This window comes from Nelumbo lutea, chromosome 5, assembly GCF_056320005.1.
Source record: "Nelumbo lutea isolate HS-2025 chromosome 5, American lotus-T2T, whole genome shotgun sequence".
NCBI classification, from domain to species: domain Eukaryota; kingdom Viridiplantae; phylum Streptophyta; class Magnoliopsida; order Proteales; family Nelumbonaceae; genus Nelumbo; species Nelumbo lutea.
Window position 1 is genome coordinate 2,876,420 of NC_142688.1, and position 23,234 is coordinate 2,899,653.

At 39.5% G+C, this 23,234-nt stretch overlaps 2 protein-coding genes across 4 annotated transcripts in view; both read left to right on the forward strand.

Moving 5' to 3' along the window:
* Positions 1-15,891, forward strand: part of LOC148849834 (Ubiquitin-like superfamily protein) — a 33,063-nt gene extending 17,172 nt beyond the window's left edge. For all 3 annotated transcript variants that reach the window (XM_088944930.1, XM_088944929.1, XM_088944931.1), the window contains exons 10-18: positions 4,749-4,913; positions 4,993-5,064; positions 10,970-11,096; positions 11,172-11,474; positions 11,553-11,707; positions 12,171-12,371; positions 13,904-14,542; positions 15,151-15,303; positions 15,450-15,891. In XM_088944930.1, coding sequence (XP_088801056.1) covers positions 4,749-4,913; positions 4,993-5,064; positions 10,970-11,096; positions 11,172-11,474; positions 11,553-11,707; positions 12,171-12,371; positions 13,904-14,542; positions 15,151-15,303; positions 15,450-15,524 — 1,890 coding nt within the window. In that variant the 3' untranslated portion in view covers positions 15,525-15,891. The remainder of the gene's footprint in view (positions 1-4,748; positions 4,914-4,992; positions 5,065-10,969; positions 11,097-11,171; positions 11,475-11,552; positions 11,708-12,170; positions 12,372-13,903; positions 14,543-15,150; positions 15,304-15,449) is intronic.
* Positions 15,892-18,885: 2,994 nt separating this feature from the next.
* LOC148849835 (cation/H(+) antiporter 1-like) lies at positions 18,886-22,617 on the forward strand. The gene is made up of 4 exons (XM_088942606.1): positions 18,886-19,284; positions 19,573-20,646; positions 20,841-21,811; positions 21,990-22,617. Exons 1-4 carry the CDS (start codon positions 19,126-19,128, stop codon positions 22,270-22,272), a joined length of 2,487 nt encoding a protein of 828 aa, XP_088798732.1. The 5' UTR covers positions 18,886-19,125; the 3' UTR covers positions 22,273-22,617.
* Positions 22,618-23,234: the final 617 nt, after the last annotated feature.

Sequence of the window (23,234 nt, forward strand, 5' to 3'; positions counted from 1 at the left end):
CCTTCACTGCACTGCGCCCAGCCTTCATCCTTCTCTTCCTTCTCTTCAGTTCTCCCCTAACGTAACTTGGCTTCGGCTTCTCTGAGGGGCGTCGCAGGGGGTTAAGCTCCTTCAGCCTCCGTTGGGAAACCCACTGCAGATCAAGCTTCTTCTCCACTTTCCGGCGCTGTGCGTGTTCCCCCCTGTCTTGCGACTGGGGACGATGATAGACCGTTAACATTGTCTATCTTAGTCGTGTCTCCAGTCACGTGATTTATTAAAGGCTCACACGCCTTTTTAAAACACTGGATCGGGCCCGCTGACCCAAATGGGCCTTTAAACGCACCCAAAACATTTCGAATGGGCTTTGGCTTTGGCTCATTCTTAAGCCACCGCGACCTCACGTGATTTTTAAAAGGGTCACACACGTTCGACCCCAGGCTCGGTTTGGTTTTAACCGGTCTAGGTCCAGTTCTTCCTTGGACCGGCTCCTTTTCCTTGTTCAAACAGGTCAGATTGGCGCCGGTTACAACCTGTGCAAAAGACCTGCCACCCTCCAGACTGTTCACTGCTCCCACACGCATAAAACCCACCCCTCCAGACTGTTCACTGCTCCCACACGCATAAAACCCACCCCCTGAGTGCTACCCTTTTGTTTCTCCAGCCTTTGTTTTTCCATTTTAGTAAAAGTTCTTTTCTTGTTTGAATCTACCAATCCTTTCTTGCCACGGAGTTCTTCTTCTTCAACCTTCTCATCTCCCTCCCTACGAGCCTCTTTCCAGAGCACCGATTCGATGGATGAAGCCAGCCACTCTGAGTAACAAAGCCCTTCAACTAGCACCTCTATCTTCCGAGGAATCTCCTCAGGTTTTACACCATTCAATAAAATGGAAGCTGAACAAAGGTCTCCCCAAAAGGCACCTCCTAAAGATCCTCCACACATCAAAGCAATGGCTTCAGCAACTTCCCGCTTCCACAAGTTAAAGGGAAGGCCTAAGAGACGCACCAGCACTCCATCTTGAACAAAGAAATCTTTGGAGTTTGATACTGGACACCATCTTGATACTGTGATATTTCCAAGATCAGCTTGGATATTTAATGCCTCAACTTCTACTCTATTCTCAAGCAGATCCAGCACAGCCTTGTCCTTCTCAAAGGGTGTTAAAATAAACGTACTCTTCAGCTTTAAACTTGCTGTTAACAGATCTGTAACTTTCCTCCAGTCTAGTATATGAGCTGAAGCTTTAACTATCAGCTTACTTTCCCAATCTCCTTTCTGTATGTTTACTCCCATTCTGTATTTGCCTGCCCCAGCTGTCACTAAAAGAGTCTCTTGCTTATTATTGCTCACCAGACTAGTAGAAGTGCTCATCTTCCTTTTTACTGTTACTTCTCTTTTAGCACCCAAGCGTTGCAGCAGTTCACATAAGACCCCGTGAACTGCCTTCCAGCCCTGACTCTTCCTTCCTTTTGGTAGGCAGACCATCTGCTTTCTTCCCTTGCCAAAAAATTCTGTCAAAGAAATAAAATAACTTTAAGGTTTCTCTTACATTCTACAACAAACCTTCTTCCAGTTTCTGAGAGAAACTCTTTCCAACAATTTTGTTTGCCTTTGTTACTTGCACCTTCTACAAACTCCTTGAACCCTTCAATTACCCCCAAACCTTCTAACAGCACCATCTCTCTCTTTGCTTCCCTGATTTTCAAGCTCAGCTGACCATTTAATCTCAGCTCCTCAAATAGCAGCTCCTTAGTTTCAATCTTCAAAGCTTTTCTCCAACGGCCTACCTCCACAAACTCTCCCATCTCCAACGGCTTCATCTTCGGAGAGCTGGTATTTTCCACTGCATCTATTCTACCAATTAGATGCCTCTCACTGCGATCAAGGAACCGCTCGAGCATAAAAAAAAGAATAAAATGTAAATCCCCCCCTTTTTATTTTAATGAAAGTCTGCATTTCTCAAAAAAATTCCTGGGTAGTCGTCATCATAGTGAGAATAACAAATTGTACTTTGTTATATGAAAAATTAAAGGGTGTTATAATTGGTGATCTAGGCAACCAAGGTGCATTAGGCATAGGAGTGGTGAGAGATAATAGGGGCCAGTGATGTATGTCAATCTGCTGGCTTTCACTCAAGGTCTAACATTTGCTTCCATGAATATCTGGACAGACCTGATTGTTTAAGGTGGCTGCCTAGTAAGCTTTTCTAGGTTAGAGGAAGAGACAACTTGGATATATAGGTTTTGTAGTCTGGAAAAGCAGGAAAAATCAGTAGCAGCATGAACTGCTCCCTCAGGTGGGTCTGAAGAGCTGCTAATTGCTTGGTTGATTCTTTAGCAATAATAGGGGTTGCACAGGAGAATCTTTGTGGGGAATTTCTGGGCTGGGGAATGAATTGTAAATATGGTAATTATAAATTCAAGTTGGTATGACACTTATAAAAAAAGCAAGTTGGTATGGTCAGCCTTGGGCTGTTTTGTAATAATAACTTGCTATCAGAATTTTTTGTAGTAAGGAAATTCTCTTTTCTGCAATAAAGTTCAATTTTTTTCATTGACTATCCAAAAGGAAAAGGAAAAACTTTACAACTATAAAAGTTCAGGTTTATGGACATGGCTGATATCATTTCCTGCCATTCCCTTGCCATATCTGGGTAATATAACTTTCTAGCTTTATAGTGATCCTTCCCAACCTATTTGTTTCCTTGTTTATTTCATCATTTTGGTCATTTAGATTAATTTGCTTACAATGACCTGTTGTTGCAATTTCAGAAACCTAGACAATAGCCCTCGCTTTCTCTTGGATATTCACAGAAACCTCATTCTTGATCTAGGGAAGTTTTTCAGTCATTTACCTGCTGGTCTGGCATCATCTAAAGTTGACAAAATATCAGCACTGAATGATGAAGTATCTGCATCTTCAAAGTTGGGGTGGACAAGAAACTACTCCCTCATCAAGGAAAAAATATTAGCAACAATTGTTCTAGTATTTTAGCAACAATTGCAAGTTGTATCATACACCACATGATCTTTTCTTTACTAGCATCAATCCTAGGCCAAGAAGAAAAGAATCTCATGTGGAAATTGTGGCCTGAAATGAGGATGCCTAAGTTGTACTACAAAAATCAGCCAACTTCTTGGTAGATAGTTTAGTGGGGGGGGGGAATCCTTTATGTTTGGGTGTCTCACATCTTGGGCAGATATTTCTTTCTGTTCATGTGTTGATGCTGCTTCATCTGTTTCTGAATTGTGTTTATATCCCATAGGTTGAGGATGAAGGGGTTGCATTACACTTCTCAGTCCAGATAAAATTACTCATTTTTATCCAGTTGCTGATTAAAAAATCTCATTCTTTCTCTTTCGTCATGAGCTGGTAACTTTTACCAGTAACTATCACCATTGCATCATTGGAATTTGGAAGTTTGTGGCCATTCATCCACATCCACATTATGGATTGCTTTTGCGAGGAATGGAAAACAAATAAATACTTGATGCCATTATAGAAGGGGAAAAATGCAATTTGGTCTACCAAGAACTAGTAAAATATGTTACTTCAGGTTCAGGTAGGATTAATTTAGAATATAATTTATGCTTGAATTGAGGGTTTCTTTTCCCCTTGTAATTCAAGCCTCCAGGTGAAATTTTGGAGACGGGGGAAATAGCTAGGATTCAGTAGCACTAGCACCCCAGCACTGACTAAAATAATCTAACCATGCTACTAGCCCACTGCACAGTTTTTTGTAATTGTAAGTAAGAGGTTATGAGGTTGATTCTCCTTATTATTGATAAAAAATGCTACTAGCCCACCGACTCTAATTGTTTTTCAAGAGAAAGAAGACTTATATATTTCTTAATTTCAGATGGCAACTTGTGTTTCTTTTCATTTGTCACTGGTCTTAGTGATGTGATATTCTGGCATGGTTATAACATTAAGTGGGTTTTATTTAGGATGCCACCATTGTTATATGCTGCACAAAAACTTATATGTTATAAGCAGTGTAATTAAAATTGTTGCCTAGGCAACCACATGGGTGTTTTGGAGGTCCATTGTCTAGGTGACCGACTGGGCCTGTGGTATATATTCATAGATATATACATCCTAGTGGGGGCAGGTAACCAGTTTTGCCCTCCCTCCTTTTTTTGAGAAAAGGTAAAGTATTTCATTAAATAAAAAAAGTTACAGAAGGCCTCAAGGCCTGCAAAGTAAGGCACTGAGCAGGAAAACAAAGCAAAACTTTGTACATCCCAAGGGCTTCTATTCAGCGAGATACAAAAATATTGCAGTTGTCAGAAAAAGTATTGTGTGGAGTGTTCTTAAATAATTTGTGAGAAGCCACCCATGAGTAATTCTTCCCAAAAAGCTTTTAGAACTGTGTCTTCTGGTTTGTATTTGCCTTCAAAAAGCCTCCTGTTCCTCTCTGTCCAAACAGTCCACTGAACTACTGGTGGAATTACTCCCCAGATGACTTTTCCTTTTTTAGATAAACCATCTAGGGATGCTACCCATGTGAAAAAGGCAACTTTGGGAGGAGCTGCAGTTTTCCAAACCTTATTTGTAGGAAAGCTAACCTCCTCTTCAGAGCAAAGTTTGCTGCAGAAAGATTTTACTGAGAATGAGCCTGAGTTCTCCCATGAATTATTGATACAAGTGTAAATAATCCATTTACAGTTGACTGGAGTGCATGTGGAGCTATGAATTTGGATTTTTGGACCTTTTGTTATCAATTTATTGATTCTCTTTCCATTTGTAATTTGCTGCAATTCTGTAGCACATCACAAGACGTTTGGAAGAAGAGAGAACTTCTACTGATCCTTCAGTACGTGGGCAAATTCAGGCAGAATCAGTGCAAGTAGGATTAGCAATGCAACATTTAGGTGCTCTTCTTTTGGAGCTTGGTCGCACTATTCTGACACTACGCATGGGGCAGACACCTGTATGTACTCTAGTTATCTTTTGTCTTTATTTCTAATTATAATTTACCTTGATCTATGACTGCCTTGTGCAAATTTCAGGCTGAATCTGTGGTGAATGCTGGGCCTGCAGTTTATATATCTCCTTCAGGACCTAATCCTATAATGGTTCAGGTAAGTTATTGTCTTTTAAAGTTAAATGTGTCATCTTCTACATAGTCTTTTAATACCTATAAATGGCGTATAATGTGTAGTACATGCAAAGGAAATTTAAAACCACCATTGAATGGGTTCCATCCAGTGTTATTGGTTGCAATTACCAGTTCTGGTGCAGATTGATTGCAACTATTTATCATAGCTAGGATTCTCTTTTTTTAATAAATCAAGTAGATGTTCTAGTTCTTTTAGTAAATTAAGTTAGGACCATCCATCTGCACTATTTAGCTCATTTTATCATGGGAAATTACCCAACGCTGGTCCTGGTTGTTTGGGGTCTTGGGAGGGGTGAATTGGATGTGGACCTAACCTTTGGCATTTGATAGCACTAAGTATTCAGTTAGTAGGAGCAAAGCATTGTATTAAATTATAAGAGGGGAAAAAGCCTATATACAAAAAACTGGTCATTGAGAAAGAAAACAATAAGCTGTACAAAAGAGAGTATGCACCAAAAGTGGGTCATAGCTATTTAATTTATTAAACAAAAGAGGAGTCTGAAATGGAACCAAGAATAGAGTATTGTATTTCTTATTCATCACTTTTTTCAATTGGAATGATTCTGTTCTCCAAAGATTGGATATTATCTCAATCTTCCAATAAAGCAAATGGAAAGAGATTTTGGAGAATATATTCTCTATGAATTGTCATCATCATCTAAGCCTTTTTAAGCAAGGCGCAAGGTGAGGTGCAAGCCTTTTTAAGCAAGGCGCAAAAAATAAAAAATGTCAAAAAATAAAAAATGCCAAAAAAATAAAAAAAGCCAAAAAATCTAAAAATTATTAAGCATAATATTAATAAAAATATAAACTTAAATTTTAAAATAAATGTTTTAAAAAACCTATTATCTAAAATTAAAATACATAAACATAACATGTAAAGCATATTCAAATGAGAATTTAAAAATAAAATCAAATACACAAAACATTTTCAAGCATATAAAACCCACAATCTCTTTTTTCTCAATTGCATTACTTCAAGTAGCTAATGTGATGTAAAACATATTACATTCCTGATTATACGAGGTGCCTTTGTGCCACGGCCTTCGAGGCAAAGCCCAAACAAGTCCATGTCAGGTCTTAAATTCTTAGTTCTCCCACAAAAAATAATGATTTTATAGTTTTAATTGCTTTTTAAGAAGATATTTTATTAGGATGAATGAATCAACAATGTTACCAAATAGTGGGTTCTTGAATAAAATATCTTCTTAAAAAGCAATTAAAACTATAAAATCATTATTTTTTTGTGCGAGAACTAGAATTTAAGACCTAATGTGGACTTGTTTGGGCTTGCCTCGAGGGGCGTGGCATGGGGGTCTGGGGGTGGAGCCCCGGCCCAACCACTAGACACAAAAAAGCAAAAAAAGCGTCGAATTTTCAAAAGGCGCAAGGTGCACCAGGCGTGCGCTTGTTGAAAGGGCTGTGCCTAGGACCTGGGTGAGACACCTACCCTAAAATGTGCCTCACCTGTGCGCCTAGGCGTGCCTTTTAAATCACTGATGAATCCTGTTTCATCATTCCATTCTGTTCCGTGCCATATGCATTGTTAATTATTATCTTATACATACTTCTGATCAAGTTAATTGGCCGAAAACCATTCATTTCTGCAGCTCCACTTTTCTTGCAAATAAAAAATATGAAGGTTGCATTGAGACTTCTTTCCAATGCTGCTGAATTGTGGAATTCCTCTAACACTTTGAGGAGATCATGTTTGATCTTCTGATTCTTCTCCAATATTTCTTGTAAAACATAATGATGAAGCTATCAGGTCCAGGGGCTTTCTTCCCTTCCATTTCTTCAACTGCCCTTTGATTTCCTCTTCCGAGAAAGTTTTTCCTAATTCATCCACTCTCTGCTCCGACAGCATTTCAGATTGTAACCCATCTAATTTTGGCCAGAATTTACATGGTTCTTTGTACAGTTGCTTGCAGAAACTAACAATAGCCTTCACCTCATCTTGTGGAAGAAGGCAGTTCCATTATCTCCTGCTTTTAAGCACTTGACTGTGGACGTCTGTTTCCATTTCACCTCATCTTGGTAGGCTAAGGAATCATACTTCTTGGCCAAGAATCCCTTCATCCTTTTTTTCCTCTAAGGGCCTCAATTTCTCCTCAAAAATTATATCAGCAATGATTTTTAGGTATTCATCTCGTATGTTTTCATCATCTTTTGAGCTTTTCCTGCTGCCAGGTTTCTATTTTACTTTTGAGCCATTATAGCTTCGTGCTCATTACATGGCTGGCTGAAACCTTCAAGTGAATTTTCTGTCCTCCAATTCTGAATATTTGTGTCAAACTTCTACAACCCCATCCAACAGTTTTCCAGCCTAAATGGATGGCCCTGCCTCTTAATGCCGTTTGTGTCCAATTGCAAAGGGACATTGTCTGGCAGTGGTCTTGGGAGAGCTTCTTGAGAGGAACTGGGAAACAAGACTTCCCATTCAGTAGTTATTATAAATCTATCCAACCTAACAAAAGAGGGAGATTCTTGATTATTGGTTTGCGTGTAAGTAGCACCAGCCAGAGGAAGGTCATGCATCACCCATTTTTGCATAAAATTTGACAACAATTGCATACCTTTGTTGCTTCTGCTACGCCCTTGTTTGTCTTCCAGATTGAGAATAAATAAAAATCTCCACAATGGACTCCGAGAATATAATAGGGACTTTATTTGGGATCCATAATAGCTTCACAGAAGTAGAGAATCTTCCAAGTTCTTGGTCCAGAAGCTTAAAAATGCTGGTGTTCCAGATAAAGGCAATCTCTCCTGTTGTATTGACTGCAGGTATTGCTAATCAGTTACAAGGTTTGAAACCTCAAACACCCCTTGAAACTGAAGTCACGTATCTTGGTTTTCTACAAAAGTAGAATATCTGCTCTTCTTTCTTTCAAGAAAGTGCCTGCTACCATTCTCCTGCCTAAGCCCAAACCTCTAATATTCCAGGAAATTATTCGTATCTTCTCCATTGGTTATCTTTTGGAAGATCCGTTTATTAGGCTCACACTTCTGGCACTATTGTTCAGTCCCAAGGCCGGTCTTAGCAACTCTTTGGACTGCCTCCTATTCTTTTTGGCCTTTCTCCACCAAGTAATGCTTAGCTATTCTTTGGCTATAATTGGGGTGGAGAGAGCCACTTGCTGTGCCATGCTGATACAAAGTTCTCTTGGGGGCTTGTTTTTGTTAACTTCTCTTTTTTGCATGTGCTATAAAGATTCTTTTTGCCTATTAATGAAAATTAAAATTACTCATCTGAAAAAAGAAGATAAGAAAAGAAAGGAAAAGGTAATGGCAATGTGTTGGGGGTGAGGATTAACAATTTAATCAAGTCCTTCATTCTCTGTTTTATTTTTGCACGAGAAAAGGCTATTATAAAATGCTGGCTGTGGTCCATGGTCTTCCCTCCAGTTGATATTTTTTTTTGATCAATAACTGTGAATTGTATTAATTAAGATTAAGAAAAATTACAAAGCAAGGGTGCTAAACAATCTTAGCTCCCTAGAACAAGCATTGAACACCAAAATACAATTACAATACAGCCCGAAATAAAGAGTTTCTGTTCACCCCTTGCCTAGCTAGACCATCTGCCAGTGAGCACTTCTCTTGACCCATTTGTACTGAATTTCAATATCCTTAGTCAACCACTTAAATTTTCTCTTTTCATTGCTGTAATTCCATATCCTAGAGTTATCCTCTTTTAACCAGTTCACCACAATTTCAGAGTCTCCTTCTATGATCAGCCTACTAAATTGCATATTCTTGACTCTTTGTACCCCTTCAAGAGCTGCAAGTATCTCGGCCCTCAAGGAATCTCCCTCCCCTATTGGTCCAGAAAACATAGCTAATTGATTCCCATGTTCATCTCTTATTGCTCCCCCTATTCCGGGTGGCCCTGGATTACCCATACTGTTGCCATCGAAGTTCAGTTTAATAAAGCCATGAGGTGGAGGAATTCAACAAGAGTTTGATGCCTTCTTAGCTGAAGCTAATTCTGCAATCTCCTTTTAGTTTCTTAGCATCTCATCTACTGAGAATTCTGCAAATAATATATGGATGACCTCTAGTATTACTTCCAAGCTTCTCTCCTTTTCTGAGAAGATCTGTGAGTTTCTCTCCTCCCAAATAGTCCAACAAACTGCAGCCCTCATACATCTCCACATAATCTTGGCCCTTTTTGTTGGCCAAATCGGCATGGAACTGAATAAACTTTGCACATTCAAAGGGGGGGTCCACCTGCACTCAAACAAAGAAGTACACCATTCCTAACTGACTTTAGTAAACTGACAGGAAATTAGTAAATGGTATTCAGACTCACCATTGGTTTTACAGAGAGCACACCAGTGAGGACACAAACAACTATTGGGTCTTTTTCTTTGAAGTAAATCACCTGTATTAACTCTTTCCAGAAAGGCTTCCCAACAGAAACTCCCAACATTTGGAGGTATAGGAAGACACCACACCTCTTTAACAGGGAAGGACAGATCCAAAGAAGAAGGTTGTTTTAGGGCTTTAAATAAAGAAGTACATGTGAAAGAACTCGAGGTGGTACGTGTCCAAATTCTACCGTCTGCCTTTGTTGGATCTAGGAAAACCCCTTCAAGAATGGATAACAAGGATAAAATACAATCAAACTCTGTGTCCCTGATTTCCCTTCTAAAGCCCAAGTTTCAACTGAACCCAAAAGCTGAGTAGATGGAATAAGGAAGGGGGAAACTGGTTCATTTTTAAATGTGGGAAGAGTGAAAAGACTTGGGAATTGGTCTTTTAAGGGAGAACCCCCAATCCAGATATGTTCCAAAAAATTGATGAGATTGCCTGAGTGCAAGTCATACTTGATCCATGGAGAGAACAATGGCAAAATAGCTTGAATAGCTTTCCAAGGTGCTGCTCTTGTAGTCCTTGCCTGAATCCCAGAATCCCATTCATTGTCTGCTACCCCATGAATACTGCCCACTATCTTCACCCAAAGTTTATCCTTCTCCAGTGAAAATCTTCACAGCCATTTCCCTAGTAGTGCCAAATTCCTATTCCTTATGTTCCCAATACCCAAGCCTCCCTCCCTCTTGCTCCTACAAACCATCTTCCACCTAACCCTATGGTCCTTCTTCTCCTCCCCCAGTTCCCAGAGAAAGTCTCTCATTTGTTTTTCTAATCTGCTGGCCACCCTAACTAGAATCTTAAAGACTGATAAAAAGTAGATAGGAAGGTTAGCTAATGTAGACCTGATTAAAGCGATTCTCCAACCAAGAGACAAATAATTATTCTTCCAAGTTGCTAGTCTCTTTTCAAACCTCTCTACAACCGGAACCCAAAACTCATCTTTCTGAGGGTTATCTCCCAATGGCAAACCGAGGTAGTTTTAGGGTCAATTAGAAACTGCACACTCCAAAATGTCTGCACACTCTGACATCTCCCCCTCCCCCATATTGACCCCAACTAATCTGGGGCAGTTTGTTATTATTATTTTTTTGGCATGTGCATGTTTGTAGGTTGGGGATCTTGAGAAATTTAGAAAGGAAATAAAAATACAAACATATAGAGAATAGCTAAATATTTAAGGGATTCCATAAAAAGAATCTGCAACGGAGGATAGAAATTTATTGCCAGACCAACTGTTAAGTAAAATTTGTGCAAACATTAACCCAATTCAATTCTTGGGTTCAACTGTCATTGACTCTGACCTGACATCTGATCAGGATTAGCATGAATAGCAGAACATGCTACTTACATATGCTGCACTGTTCATGGTATCAGGTCCACTTGCTGAAATTAATATTGTCATGTTATCATGGTGCTTGGTCTATACATTCATCTTAAAAAAGTTGACGTGCTCTTTTGTTGACTGAACAAGGTTTAACATCTTTTTGCAGCCGTTTCCTCTTCAAACCAGCTCCCTCTTTTCTGGTGCCTCTGCTACTTCTCGTGCAAATCCTGGTAATATGGATCCTTTTGGTCTTGGAGATGTTCCTAGAAACATAAACATCCATATACATGCTGGTGAGAAGCTTACATACTCCAAGTAATTTTCCTTTTTTTTGAGTCACCTTATCTGAGACTTTATCCAATAATCAGGTACCTCGCTTGCTTCCGGTGCACTGTCTGTTGGTTCCAGGGCAAATGTTGGGGAAAGCACTCATGATGGAAGTGGTTCAGGTGATTCAGGGCCAGCCAGGGTAGTGCCTGTGAGAAATGTTATTGCTGCAGCTGTTCCACGGTCCTCTGCGGAAACAGCCAATGTTCTAAGTGTTATCTACCCTTTTCATGGAAGATCTCAGCAGATAAACCCTAACCATTCGGCTCCTATACAGGGTTCCAGTACATCAGCTCCCAACTCAAGACAATCTGATGCAAGTGGAGAAAATCAGGATCCATCAGGTAACTTGTAATCAGATACATCTATAATGGACCCATTGTGTGGCAGTGATTGATTTATCTCTTCTTCTATGTAACTAGGCCAATCATCAACTCCAATCATCCATGATTCATCTGTTGGATCTGGTGTGGACAGTAATCTAGAGAATCATCAGCCTGAAAGCATGGCCATTAAAGGAGCTGGAGGGACTGCTCTATCTGGACCTAAGCAGAATTCTGCAGGGGAAGGAATACAGGCATGTAACAGTCTTCATGTTATATTTTTCTTTAGCAGGGTTGGCTCTTGGAAGAGTGGTGATTTAGGCTAATAAGCGCATCTCATTTTTGATAAAGGAGACACAACTACACCATAGTTATTAGTCAAAAGGCGTTTTTTCCTAAAGAGACAAAAAATATCCGCCCCCCTCCCACCCACCCACACCCCCCCCCCCCCCCCCCCCAAAAAAAAAAGTTTGGATTCCCTTCTCACATCCACCTCACAGCCCTTGCAGCCACACATAGGGAGCATCTCTGTGCTTGCATGTTTTTATTCATGAGATGTTCCCAATGCATGGCTGCAAGTGCTGTGAATTTGGTTTCAAAACTCAGATTTAAATATCTCTCCATGTTGTACATTTTATCTCTTTTCCCCCACCTCACCCCCATCCCCTCCAAAAATTATGTTATCTGGAGATTCAACTGAAAATTATTGATTGGCAGACCCACCACAAGCATCGACAATTTAATAATAATGAGGATACAATTGATAATTCGAGTTCAAGGGGAGCTTCTTCAAGTAATTCAAGGGATGGCTCTGCAGTTGCATCAGAGAATGTTCCAAGATCCAGCCAGAGCCATGATCCTCCTGAGGGTTCCAATGCTGTTCCTTTGGGATTAGGCTTGGGAGGTCTGCAACCAAAGGTGAGATGTCTTTCTTCAACTATATATCTATTGGAAAGATTCCTACATCTTTCCACACAATACCTCTCAACATTGTGCACAATGTATCAGCAAATGTTTTTGAGAAAATTTAACTAGGATTCATCAAAGGAGGAAGAGGTACATGAGATGTACAAAGCAGGGGAAGAACCTCTACAAATTACAAAGGTGGAAGCTTTTCGCTATACAAATTCTCCAAATAAACACCACATTTGGCTAAGCCATCTGCTGTATGATTGTGTTTCCTAGGAATCCACCATCTGCTGTATGTTTGTGTTTCCTAGGAATCCAAACTAATTTTACATTTAAACAGTCCAAAGAGTCCCTAGCCAATGCCAAATAGTGACTCACTCTCCAAGGTCCCCCTCTTGGTCTCTTAACCATTTTATAGTATTTTGTTGAATCACCTGCAATGATTAAATTCTGGATTCCCATTTTTTTTTATTATTCTGATTCCTGAGAGCAGCCATCACTTCAGCCTTTTTGGAATCAGCCAAACCAATTGGACCACTGAAAGTCCAACAAATGTTGCCCCTTTCATCCCTTACTATGCCTCCAATACCAGCTAAGCCAGGGTTACCTAAGGCACTTCCATCGAAGTTTAGGGTCACCACTCTTTCAGTGATGGGGTTGGGATGTCTCAAGGATGTTTGATGGAGTTGAGGGAGAAACAGAAAGGGGTAAGTATCTCTATTGAGGTCATTGGCTGATAATCCTTTGAACAGATCTGAGTTCACCATCCAGAGGTTGCAAAGGTAAGTAATGTCTGAAATCAATTCCTCTAGGGGCCTGAATTTGTTGTTGAAGAGGCGTTTGTTTCTTTCATCCCAAACTCCCCACAACACTGCATGTAGCACTGATTGCCAATAAAGTTTACCCCTTTTACTTAAACCTGTTCTTTGCCATTGATGCAGAAAGTCCATAATGTGCTCTGGTATAACCCAGCTATAACCTGCCATTTTCAAGAAATGGAACCAAATCTTTTGGGTGAACTTGCAGTGAAGAAAAATGTGGTCTGCTGATTCACCTTCACTGAAGCATAAAAAATGTATTAGCAAATTTTGGTGCTGGATTTTTCAATCCAGTCTATTATGTACCTTTTGCATGGAAGCTATGTCCTTGGGGTTATTACAGTCATTCATTGTATTCCCTTGCAATCTTTAACCTAGATTTTGCCTACTTGTTTTGAGCTAGTATTAGTTCTGGTTAATTAGTGCTTCGGCCAATTACCCTGACTTTTTCTTTCTTTCTCTCTTTCTTTCTTTTCTTTTCTTTTCTTTTTTTTTGATTGGTGCTAATTTCCTTGACATTAGACTATCGAGATTGATAGGCATATGCACTGTAACTATGAAAGGGGCATGCTCCTGAGAATGATGGGTATTTGAAAATATGCATGGTGTTTCTCATGTTGGAATTCTTTCTTTTTTGCTTCTTTTTTTTCCAAGTATTGCACTTGAACTTACCATGGTTCTTAATCAAATAATTATCGATGTTCAAACTCTTGATATGCCCAGAGACGAAGCAGGCAGATGAGACCACAGGAGAGGGACAACAGTGGAACATCTCATGCAATTCCTGTCAATGAGAACCAAAGTACAATTGCTGGCGGACAACGGGTTTTGCAATCTCTCTTGTCTCAGAGCACCAATGCAAATAGAGTTGGTGCAAATGGACCCTCAGTGCAGCTGCCTTCTGTGCTTGGGCAGATTATGGAGAGTTTGCCATTGCAGAGGCAAGGTTCTAGTGGACAAGTTGATGCAGCGGGTGCGATGTCTCAGGTTCTCAACAGCCCTGCTTTGAATGGTCTATTGGCCGGGGTTTCAGAGCAAGCAGGAATTGGTTCACCTGCTGTCTTGAGGAATATGTTGGCGCAGTTCACACAGAGCCCAACAATGAGAAATACACTCAACCAAATTGCCCAACAAGTTGAAAGCCAAGATATTGGCAACATGTTTTCAGGATTGGGAAGTGGCCAAGGTGGTGGTGTGGATTTATCTACAATGATTCAACAGATGATGCCAATTGTATCTCAAGCGCTTACAAGGGGATCAACTCAACATGATACATTCCGTTCATTAGAGCCTGAAAGTCAGCAACAGCATAGTCAGAGTAGGCCAGGCAGAGAAGACAAACCAGATTGTCAGACTTCTCAGGTTTGTCTATAATGGATTTTCTTCTTTCTGTTTGACTAGGACATGGCTGTCATGTGAACTTTTGCAAGAACCCCTTTTGTCATGGTCCTTGAGTCCTGGATTTGTTTAACTGTTTCATATTATTTTTATTAACTTGCAAATCGATTCATTTCCTTGTCTAGAATCTTCTGCAACCGAAATTATTTGAGAAACAGGTCAATTGCACAAATCTTGATTCTTGATTTGAATCCCAAGATTCACTTGCTTTGTTCCATTCCAATCCATGAGATGGACCAACCATTCCCCAATGTTCTCCATAAATTTTAGTAGGGTATTGGATGGCTTTCTTTCCAACTATATAATTTAAAAAATCCATTGAGGGAAAAAAGTGACTTAGGATTCGTTGTACATGTTTTTTTCTTTCTCTAATTCTGAGGATTTTATCAGAAAGGAACATATAATAATGAGGATCAATAAAATAATTTTGCTTTGTCCCTTTTTTGCGCTACCTCTACCACTGTGTAATCGTTTGACGATGTGTTTTTGCATATTAAATGCTTGCCTGTTAGAACCAATTTATCTAAAAATGCTCAATTTGGAAGTGCTTTTGACTTTGTTTTATTCTTCAGGTTGGCATTCAGCAAACGGTCAATAGGATTGAACACCATGATCCTCCCAGTGACATTTTCCGATCTATGGTTGAAAATGCCACTCTATTGTACAGTGATGGAAACGGCTCTGAAGATCTTGAAGAATTATATAGTGATGACTCTCTTGCAAATGTACGTACTTATGACGTTCAAATAGTTTTCTGAAAGTATTTGGTACTTCATAGCTCTTTTTGGGTTGCAGAGGAGTTTTGTTTACAATATCTTCAATTTCTGTATCTTTTCTTTACTTGGATACAAAATTTCTTCTGCCTTTGCAGGAATACATCCAAATGCTACGTCGTGATATATGTTCGCGTCTCCAGGGTGATTCTGGGCCCACAGACAAGTCTTAACTTCTACCCTGCTGCAAGTGACATGGGTTGGTATCCGCTGTTTTGTATGAATTGGGTTATGGCCATTTTATGCGGCAACTCTACAATTCCAATGCACATTTGTCCTTATATCCAAATGTTATGTAAAAATCAGGTTAGGTTTTGAAGTGAATTTATATCCAGTTGAAAACTATTTGTGGGTTCAATGTATCCTTTCGATTGAGCGTATCAATTTTCAATGACTGAATACTACATACTTCTCTGCAAGTTTTGCAATGCAAAATTCATTGTATTCATACTTGAAAAAACTTTTGAAACATTTAGCTCAGAATTTGTGGATAATGCTTTTGCATATTTTAATGTGAGTTGGGTCATTTGTTTATTTTAATGTGACCAAGGCGTTCTATGATGCAACTGATGCAATCATTGCAGAGTATTGAAAAACGATTTTCCGTTTCTACATTGAGCATAGTGGGAAGCCATTTCTTTGAGCCATGGTTTGAGTATCGATACATCCAAATGTATCCACGGACGTGTATCAGTAAATTGGCGTCAGATACAAGCAAAGGAGAAGCTTGTGTCTGTAAACTCTATATAAATAGAAAGTTAGACAACTTGGTGACACATTACTACACACTATACTTACGTACTTAAGTCCAATTTGTCATAATAATCGGATTATCTTCCAAAATGATTCGAGGAGTACTAATAAGCAAGTGTACAACTTTTAGAAGCTTGTGTCATTTTTTAAACTGATTTGCAAATTCCTGATTGCATCATATGGGGTGATCGAATATGACTTTTAAGGAGAGATTAAATGGCATGATCCAACTCATTTTGTATCTTCATCATTTATTTTAGGGGTGAGCATGGGTCGGTTCAATTCAGTTTAATTTAATTTAAGGTAGAACCCACCAACCCGGAACTTGTTAAGATCAATCGGTTCCAGGGTCTACCCATGGAACCTATTTTTGTTTACTCTTGCCTCTCAAAAAATGGAACCTATTTTTTAAAATCATTATTTTTAGTAAAAATAATACATAGCTTAAAACTTATATTAACTTTATTGATTAAATTGAATAATTTAATCTGTAGATTATCATAATATATTAATATATAGTTCAAAACTTATCATTACTATTTGAATTTTGTAAATATTACCTTGTGTGGCTTCATGGGGATACAGAACTGGGAAAAGCTCATCCCCCATCATCCCTTTAACCCCCAACCCTAGTAGTAGTGGGATTTTATCCTAGGTCTCTGCTATAATGAATTAGAGGTCCTACCGACTGAGCCAATATCAGTTGGTGTATGTATTACCTTTTACATTCATATTATACACCTTCAAACATTAAATTATAGAAGAAAAGATCAGATGATTTAAGTGGCCCAATGGTCAATTGAGACCATGGTATTTTTAACAATGAGTGCTTGGGTTCAAATTTTCATATCCTCAAAGTATTTTGGAATTTATTTCAAGGAAAGTTTAGTTCTAACGCTGGTTCTGCCAAGTAGGTTCCGGGTAGGGTAAACCCTGGTAACAAATGAGAAGGGCCAGTTCAAGGTCAGTTCCATTTGATTCCAGTAAAAAAACCTACCCGTTTGTCCACCCTAATCTATTCACATATCTGTCTTGTTGTTTCACAACCACACTTGGCATTTCACAACAAGTCAAGTGTGTTTCACATCTTCTACAGCAATTTGGTGTGCTACAAAATGATAAGTTCCTTTCTTCTACTCTTCATATTTACAACACAACAACCATATAGAGCAATCCAAAGGAGGGAAAGGCTTGGCGGTTTAGGAAAAATAACCTGGGCTGTTTGAGGGTTTCTTTATGACACAGTTTCCCCACTCAAGTTCCTTTTTTGTCTGAATATTGATTTCCATTACTTTGCCATTGAGAAGGTTCCAAAGAAATTTTGTTGAAATAAGAGTCATAGCTGCTATCAAAAAATATGTGGGAAGTTGATAATTCTTTGGAGCATTCAAAGAGTAAAAACTTTGTTGAGGATGTGGAGTGATAGAAAAGTTATGCTAACCTAATTCATCAAAGGTTCAAGTTTTTGTTGTATCATGAGTAAAACATAGAATACATTGAGGATCAAAGGATTAGTTATGAAGATTTTCGTGCCATGTAAAAAAGCAAATTAGATCACCAATTGTTCACTCGTTCCAGTATGAAATTGTTCTTCTTGGCAAGTAATTACTTTTATATATATATATATATAAAATATATGATGATGCAACAATTACAGATTAGAAATCGAACAAGCCTTGACTTTACAAAATACGCAAAACAATGGAACAATGGAAGTTGATAGAGCTAAGTTGACATCATGTATGTATTTTTTAAAAGATCAATAACCCTCAAAACAAGTTTATCAAAGAGTCAATTTGGATGAAGTTTGGGAGATCAACAATGAAGTAAAGAGAAAAGACGTGATATATTTCTTAGAAATACTATGGTAGGTTTTGGAGAAGAAAGAGGGGCAACAACCAATGTTACATGAGAGGGAGATTATAATTTATGAGTCTTTATTAAGGCTTTACCCCAAGACCTTATTTATGTGCATTAATCATAGATGAATTGACTAAATATATTTAAGAGGAAGCCCATGATAACAGTAATGATGATTAAATGTATAAAATTGTATAAAATTGTTGAAATAAACAAATGATATTGTATAAAATTGTAGAAATAAACAAATGATTAAATGTAAAATTAAATTTATGAAATATATATATATATAATGAAATAGGTTAAAATAATTAAAAAATTATTTAAATACTTTGTAAATATATGACATTAGAGAAAACAGAATGATGAATCAAAATTCATGCAGACGATCACGTATAATTGAATAAGGCTTAGGTGATGATAACAGTAATGATGATCAAAACCCTAAGCCGCATTCTTTTATATCATCTCACTAGTTTTTTTTTTTTTTTTTTGTCTGTCCAGAACTGAGAACCCCAACAATTAATCTTCTTAATTGAAGTCTTGAACAGCTTTTTCGTAGATCACCTTAATAAAGTAAAAAAAAAAAGTGTAGAAAGCAAGGGTCGGACTTGGGAGGAATCAAGACCACCAAGCGGGCTGCTAGTCGTTGCGCTCTATATCTTTCTCTCTCTGAAAGGCATTTCACATTTGTGGTGTTGGACTAAAGACATAGCTCAATATCCACGTGTCGCATATCCACGAGAGATTTGATTTGATGAGCTCATAATTTACGTATAAATTGAGAAAAAGAAAGATTAAATTAGGAGGGTTAATTAATCGTCCGACCGAAAGCAACGGTCCTCCACCGAAAACGAAATCCTGCGAGAAACAAAACTAGCCACCAACCAATTTGTGAGTCCCTTTCCTTCCTAATCAAATGACAGCAACACAAACAAAACACAGAAACACGTACAGAAACGATGAGAATAGAGGAGAAGAGAGGAAGGTAGGGATTCCACTCCACTCTTCTCTCTCTTTCTCTTCTCCCCGTTGTATGCCCTGGAGAATCTTGACATCGTTGTTGACATCGTCGTCGTCGTCGTCGCCGTCGTATTTTCTCCTCCTCGTCCTCATCAATAATTTCATATTCTTCTTCTTCTTCTTCTTCTTCTTCAAAAGATGGATCTTTATCTACCACCTCCAAAAGTATGCACTCCGGAATCCGGTGGCAGTGTTCCGATCTTGATTGTGGAGCTTTCCTGCATTCTCGTTCTCTCTCACTTCTTCAATTTCTTACTCAAACCCCTCGGTCAACCAGCGGCCATCTCCCAAATACTTGTAAGCATGGCATTTGTTTTAGCTTTAAAACTAAACATGCATGATTTGTTTTTAACTTTTAACAACCATGATGACGATGAAGGGTGGCAATGCATCATTCTATGTCTGTCTGTGTCTCTCTTTTGAAGAAGGCAAAAGGCCACAAGGCAGGTCGCAATTCATTCATTCATTCATTTAACTGCTCAAAAGTCAGAAGTGATATTATATCTATGTAGTTTTGTTTTTGTTTTTGTTTTTGTTTGGATGAAATGATAACGATTAATGGATTGGTGTAACAAACAAACACAGGCGGGACTGGTGCTAGGTCCTTCGGGATTGTCCCGGATCAAATTCATAAGAGAGTACGTGTTTCAGGATCAAGCAGGGCAATTATATGTAACCGTGGCAACCTTCAGCCGCATACTGTTTATGTTCCTGATCGGGCTGGAGATGGACCTTCCCTACCTAGCGCGTACCCTTCGAGTGGCAACGCTAGTTGCATATGGTGGTGCCGCAACGTGTTGCTTCTCGGGAGCCATCGTGTCGCCGTTTCTATACAATCAGACTCACGCCCACGGGAGTGGATTCAAATTTGCCATCATTCTGATGATGCTGTTGGCCAACACCGCCTCCCCTGTAGTTGTGAGGGTGGTAGCGGAACTGAAGCTTGCAACGTCGGAAGTGGGAAGGCTTGCCATTTCGGCATCCATAATAAACGACATTACTTGCTTGCTAGGGATTGCTTTCATTAGCGCTTTCACTAACTATTCCAAGCCCCTGGCGCACCCTAAAGGCCATACCAGCACCAGCAGCAATAATGACGAACCCGTTGAAACAGATGGTGAAGGATTCGGTGAAAGGTTTTTTGCTGGCATCGTCTGCCTTATTATCCTTGGTGGGACCACCGCTTTAAACCGGATTCTGTCAAGGTGGTTGAGCCGGAGAAATCATCACCGGAAGTACATAACCAACTTGGAAGTGGCATTCCTTCTGATGCTCACCTTCGCTGTCTCCATCTTGATAGAATTGTTTGGCTATAACAGCATGATCGCTTCTTTCTTACTCGGCCTATTTTTCCCTAGGGATGGCAAAACCACCAGGACTTTGTTGCAGAAACTTACTTACCCTGTGCATCACTTCATTCTCCCATTTTATTTTGGATACACAGGGTTTCAAGCCGACCTTTCACACATCGTCGACCTCCGCAGTGTCCTCCTCATCATCACCATTGTTTGCTTGAGCGTAGGCGGCAAGGTCAGTGGCACCCTTTTCACCTGCCGATACTTAAAAATTCCACCCAACGAAGGCCTCGTCCTCGCCTTCTTGCTCAACGTCAAAGGCCATGTTGATCTTTTAATCATAAGTTTGGCCTCCCAAAACCACGTAAGTCTTTATTTATTTATTTTTTTAATTCTGATCACTCCTAATTCACATTCTATTTTTTTTATTAGAAAAATCCCACTCCAAATCCTTTGACATTAATTGATCCAGAAAATATATTAATTAATTAATTAATGCTTATATGTATATTCATTATCATCATCATCATCATCTCTCTCTCTTTCTCTCTGTGGCAGAGATGGCCCCCAGGAATTTTTAATGTATTCTTAATAACGGTGGTGTTCAACACCATCATCGTAGGCCCAATTGTGAGTTACATTGTGAGAAGAGAAAGAAAAGCCATGGCCTTCAGGCACATAGGACTTGAGTGGCAAAGCCCAGAGAGCGAGCTACGTGAGTTAGCATGCGTGCACGGGCCACGCCATGTACCAACCATATTAGGGCTGATTGAATTACAGAATTCATCCCCAAAATCACCGGTTTCCCTCTACCTAATGCACCTTGTGGAGATCACGGGGAAGGAAAGGTCCAACTTGTTGTATCACCAAAAAGAAGACGATGATTTTAGTGACGACGAGTACTTCGGTGGAAACGATGGGATGGAGATCAATAACATCGTTGATGCATTCATGGCTCAGTCTCACGTTCAGGTGCGCCAGATCACAACGGCCTCCAAATTATCATCCATGCACGAGGATGTATGCAATGGCGCCGAGGATGTAGGTTCGGCCATCATATTACTCCCTTTCCACAAGTACCTACGCATCGATGGCAAGATGGAGAGTGCAAAGGAAGAGATCAGGACCATTAACCAGAAGGTACTTCGTCACGCACCCTGCTCAGTTGCCATCCTCGTCGACAGGGGTCTTGGTGGGTCGACCACCACCACACAATTAGACCACAATTCATATGGGACCAGGCAGCAGCAGCAGCAGCAACAACAACAGCAGCAGCTAATTGCTACCTTGTTCTTTGGTGGGGCTGATGATCGGGAGGCCTTGGCCTACAGTAGCCGATTTGCCATGCATCCTGATGTGAGCTTGACGGTCGTTAGGTTCTTGCCGCCATCGGGCAATAATGAGTATAATCAAAGTCAAGGGATTGAGATGGCAGTGAGCAAGGATGAAGATGAAGTTCTGATGAAGATCGAAACTTCTCCCTCTGAAAACGACACAGACCAAGCTTTTTTATCTTCGTTCCACGACAGGTACATGGTACAGTTTGATTGATTTCCATTCCATTCTCATATTTGACATGCAACCGCTACAGATATTAGATAGAGCCATATAGCTAGCTATATATAGGGTTGAGACTTGAGAACTCTGATCTACTAGCAGTCTCTATGTATGTAAAGTGTAATATTTCATGGTTGTTGTTGTTGTTAGGTACGTGGGAACAGGGGCAGTAGGCTATGTGGAGAAGTACGTGGAAAACGGGGCAGAAACAGTGAAAGCACTAGGAGACATGAAGGACATGTTCTCATTGTTCATAGTAGGGAAGGGTGGAACAGGACATTCCCCTCTTACCACGGGAATGAGCGACTGGGAAGAGTGCCCTGAGCTAGGGGCCGTTGGGGATCTCTTGGCCTCCCCAGATTTTGGCATTAGCGGCTCAGTTATCGTCATCCAACAGCATAGACGGCCTAAGATGGACCCTAACGACGACTAGCACTCCTCAATTCCATGGTGATACAACATTACCAGCCTCCCTTTTCCTTTCTTCCTTTTGTTTTCTATGTTCGCTGGGTTAGGGGCTTAGGGCCTAGGGGAGGTGTGTATAGTATTGTCTTGTCGAATCACTTCATCAACGATTTCGTTGCCCTTTAGTCGGAAGGTTTCTTTCTTTCTTGTAATTAAGAAGCCAAAGAAGTTAGGTAGTTCCGTAAGTGCATGGATGGTTAAATTAAGAAACTATCATCATCCCCAGAAGTTAGGTAGTTTTTTCTTTTTTCTTTTTAGATTGTAATTGAAAATGTAAATAAAATTAAAATGCCTTACAATTGAATTTCTCCAATAACATCTTGAGAAGGATATATAGCTCAGTTTTTACTTTTTAGTGATATCTTCTATTCCAGTATTCTTACAATCCACAAAAATTCTTAGAAGGACAATAACCGGTATGCCATTGAAAAGATCTGGTTGTTTAATTAAAAAAAAAAAAAAAAAACTCAGGGTCTGGATGCCGGTGCTTTGAGAGGAGCATGCAATCAGCAATTCAGCATTGACTAATGTTTAAAATGGCTTGGTACGAGACCCTTCGGTTCTCTTGGAAATTAATTTGGTATGAATTGTTTTGCTTTCACCAGCTGGGGTAACCTCTTATATATATATATATATGCATGTAATATGTAGGCAATAAGTATAGGCAATAATTATAGCTGGCAATGAAGTGGCAAATGTTATCAACTGATTGTGGACTATTGTTCCAAAGATCGATTCGGCAATGAACCAAATTGCTGTATCCCAACCCAACTGATGATGAGTTTCGGATTGTCATGGCTCCCCCATGAAGAGTGGACACCTTTCATTTCCTATAGGAAAAACATCAGTTAATCATGATGACAGCAGTTTAAAGTTTTAACTTTTAAACAAGGTTGCATTCGTAGCCCATCCAATTCCAATTCCTAGCTA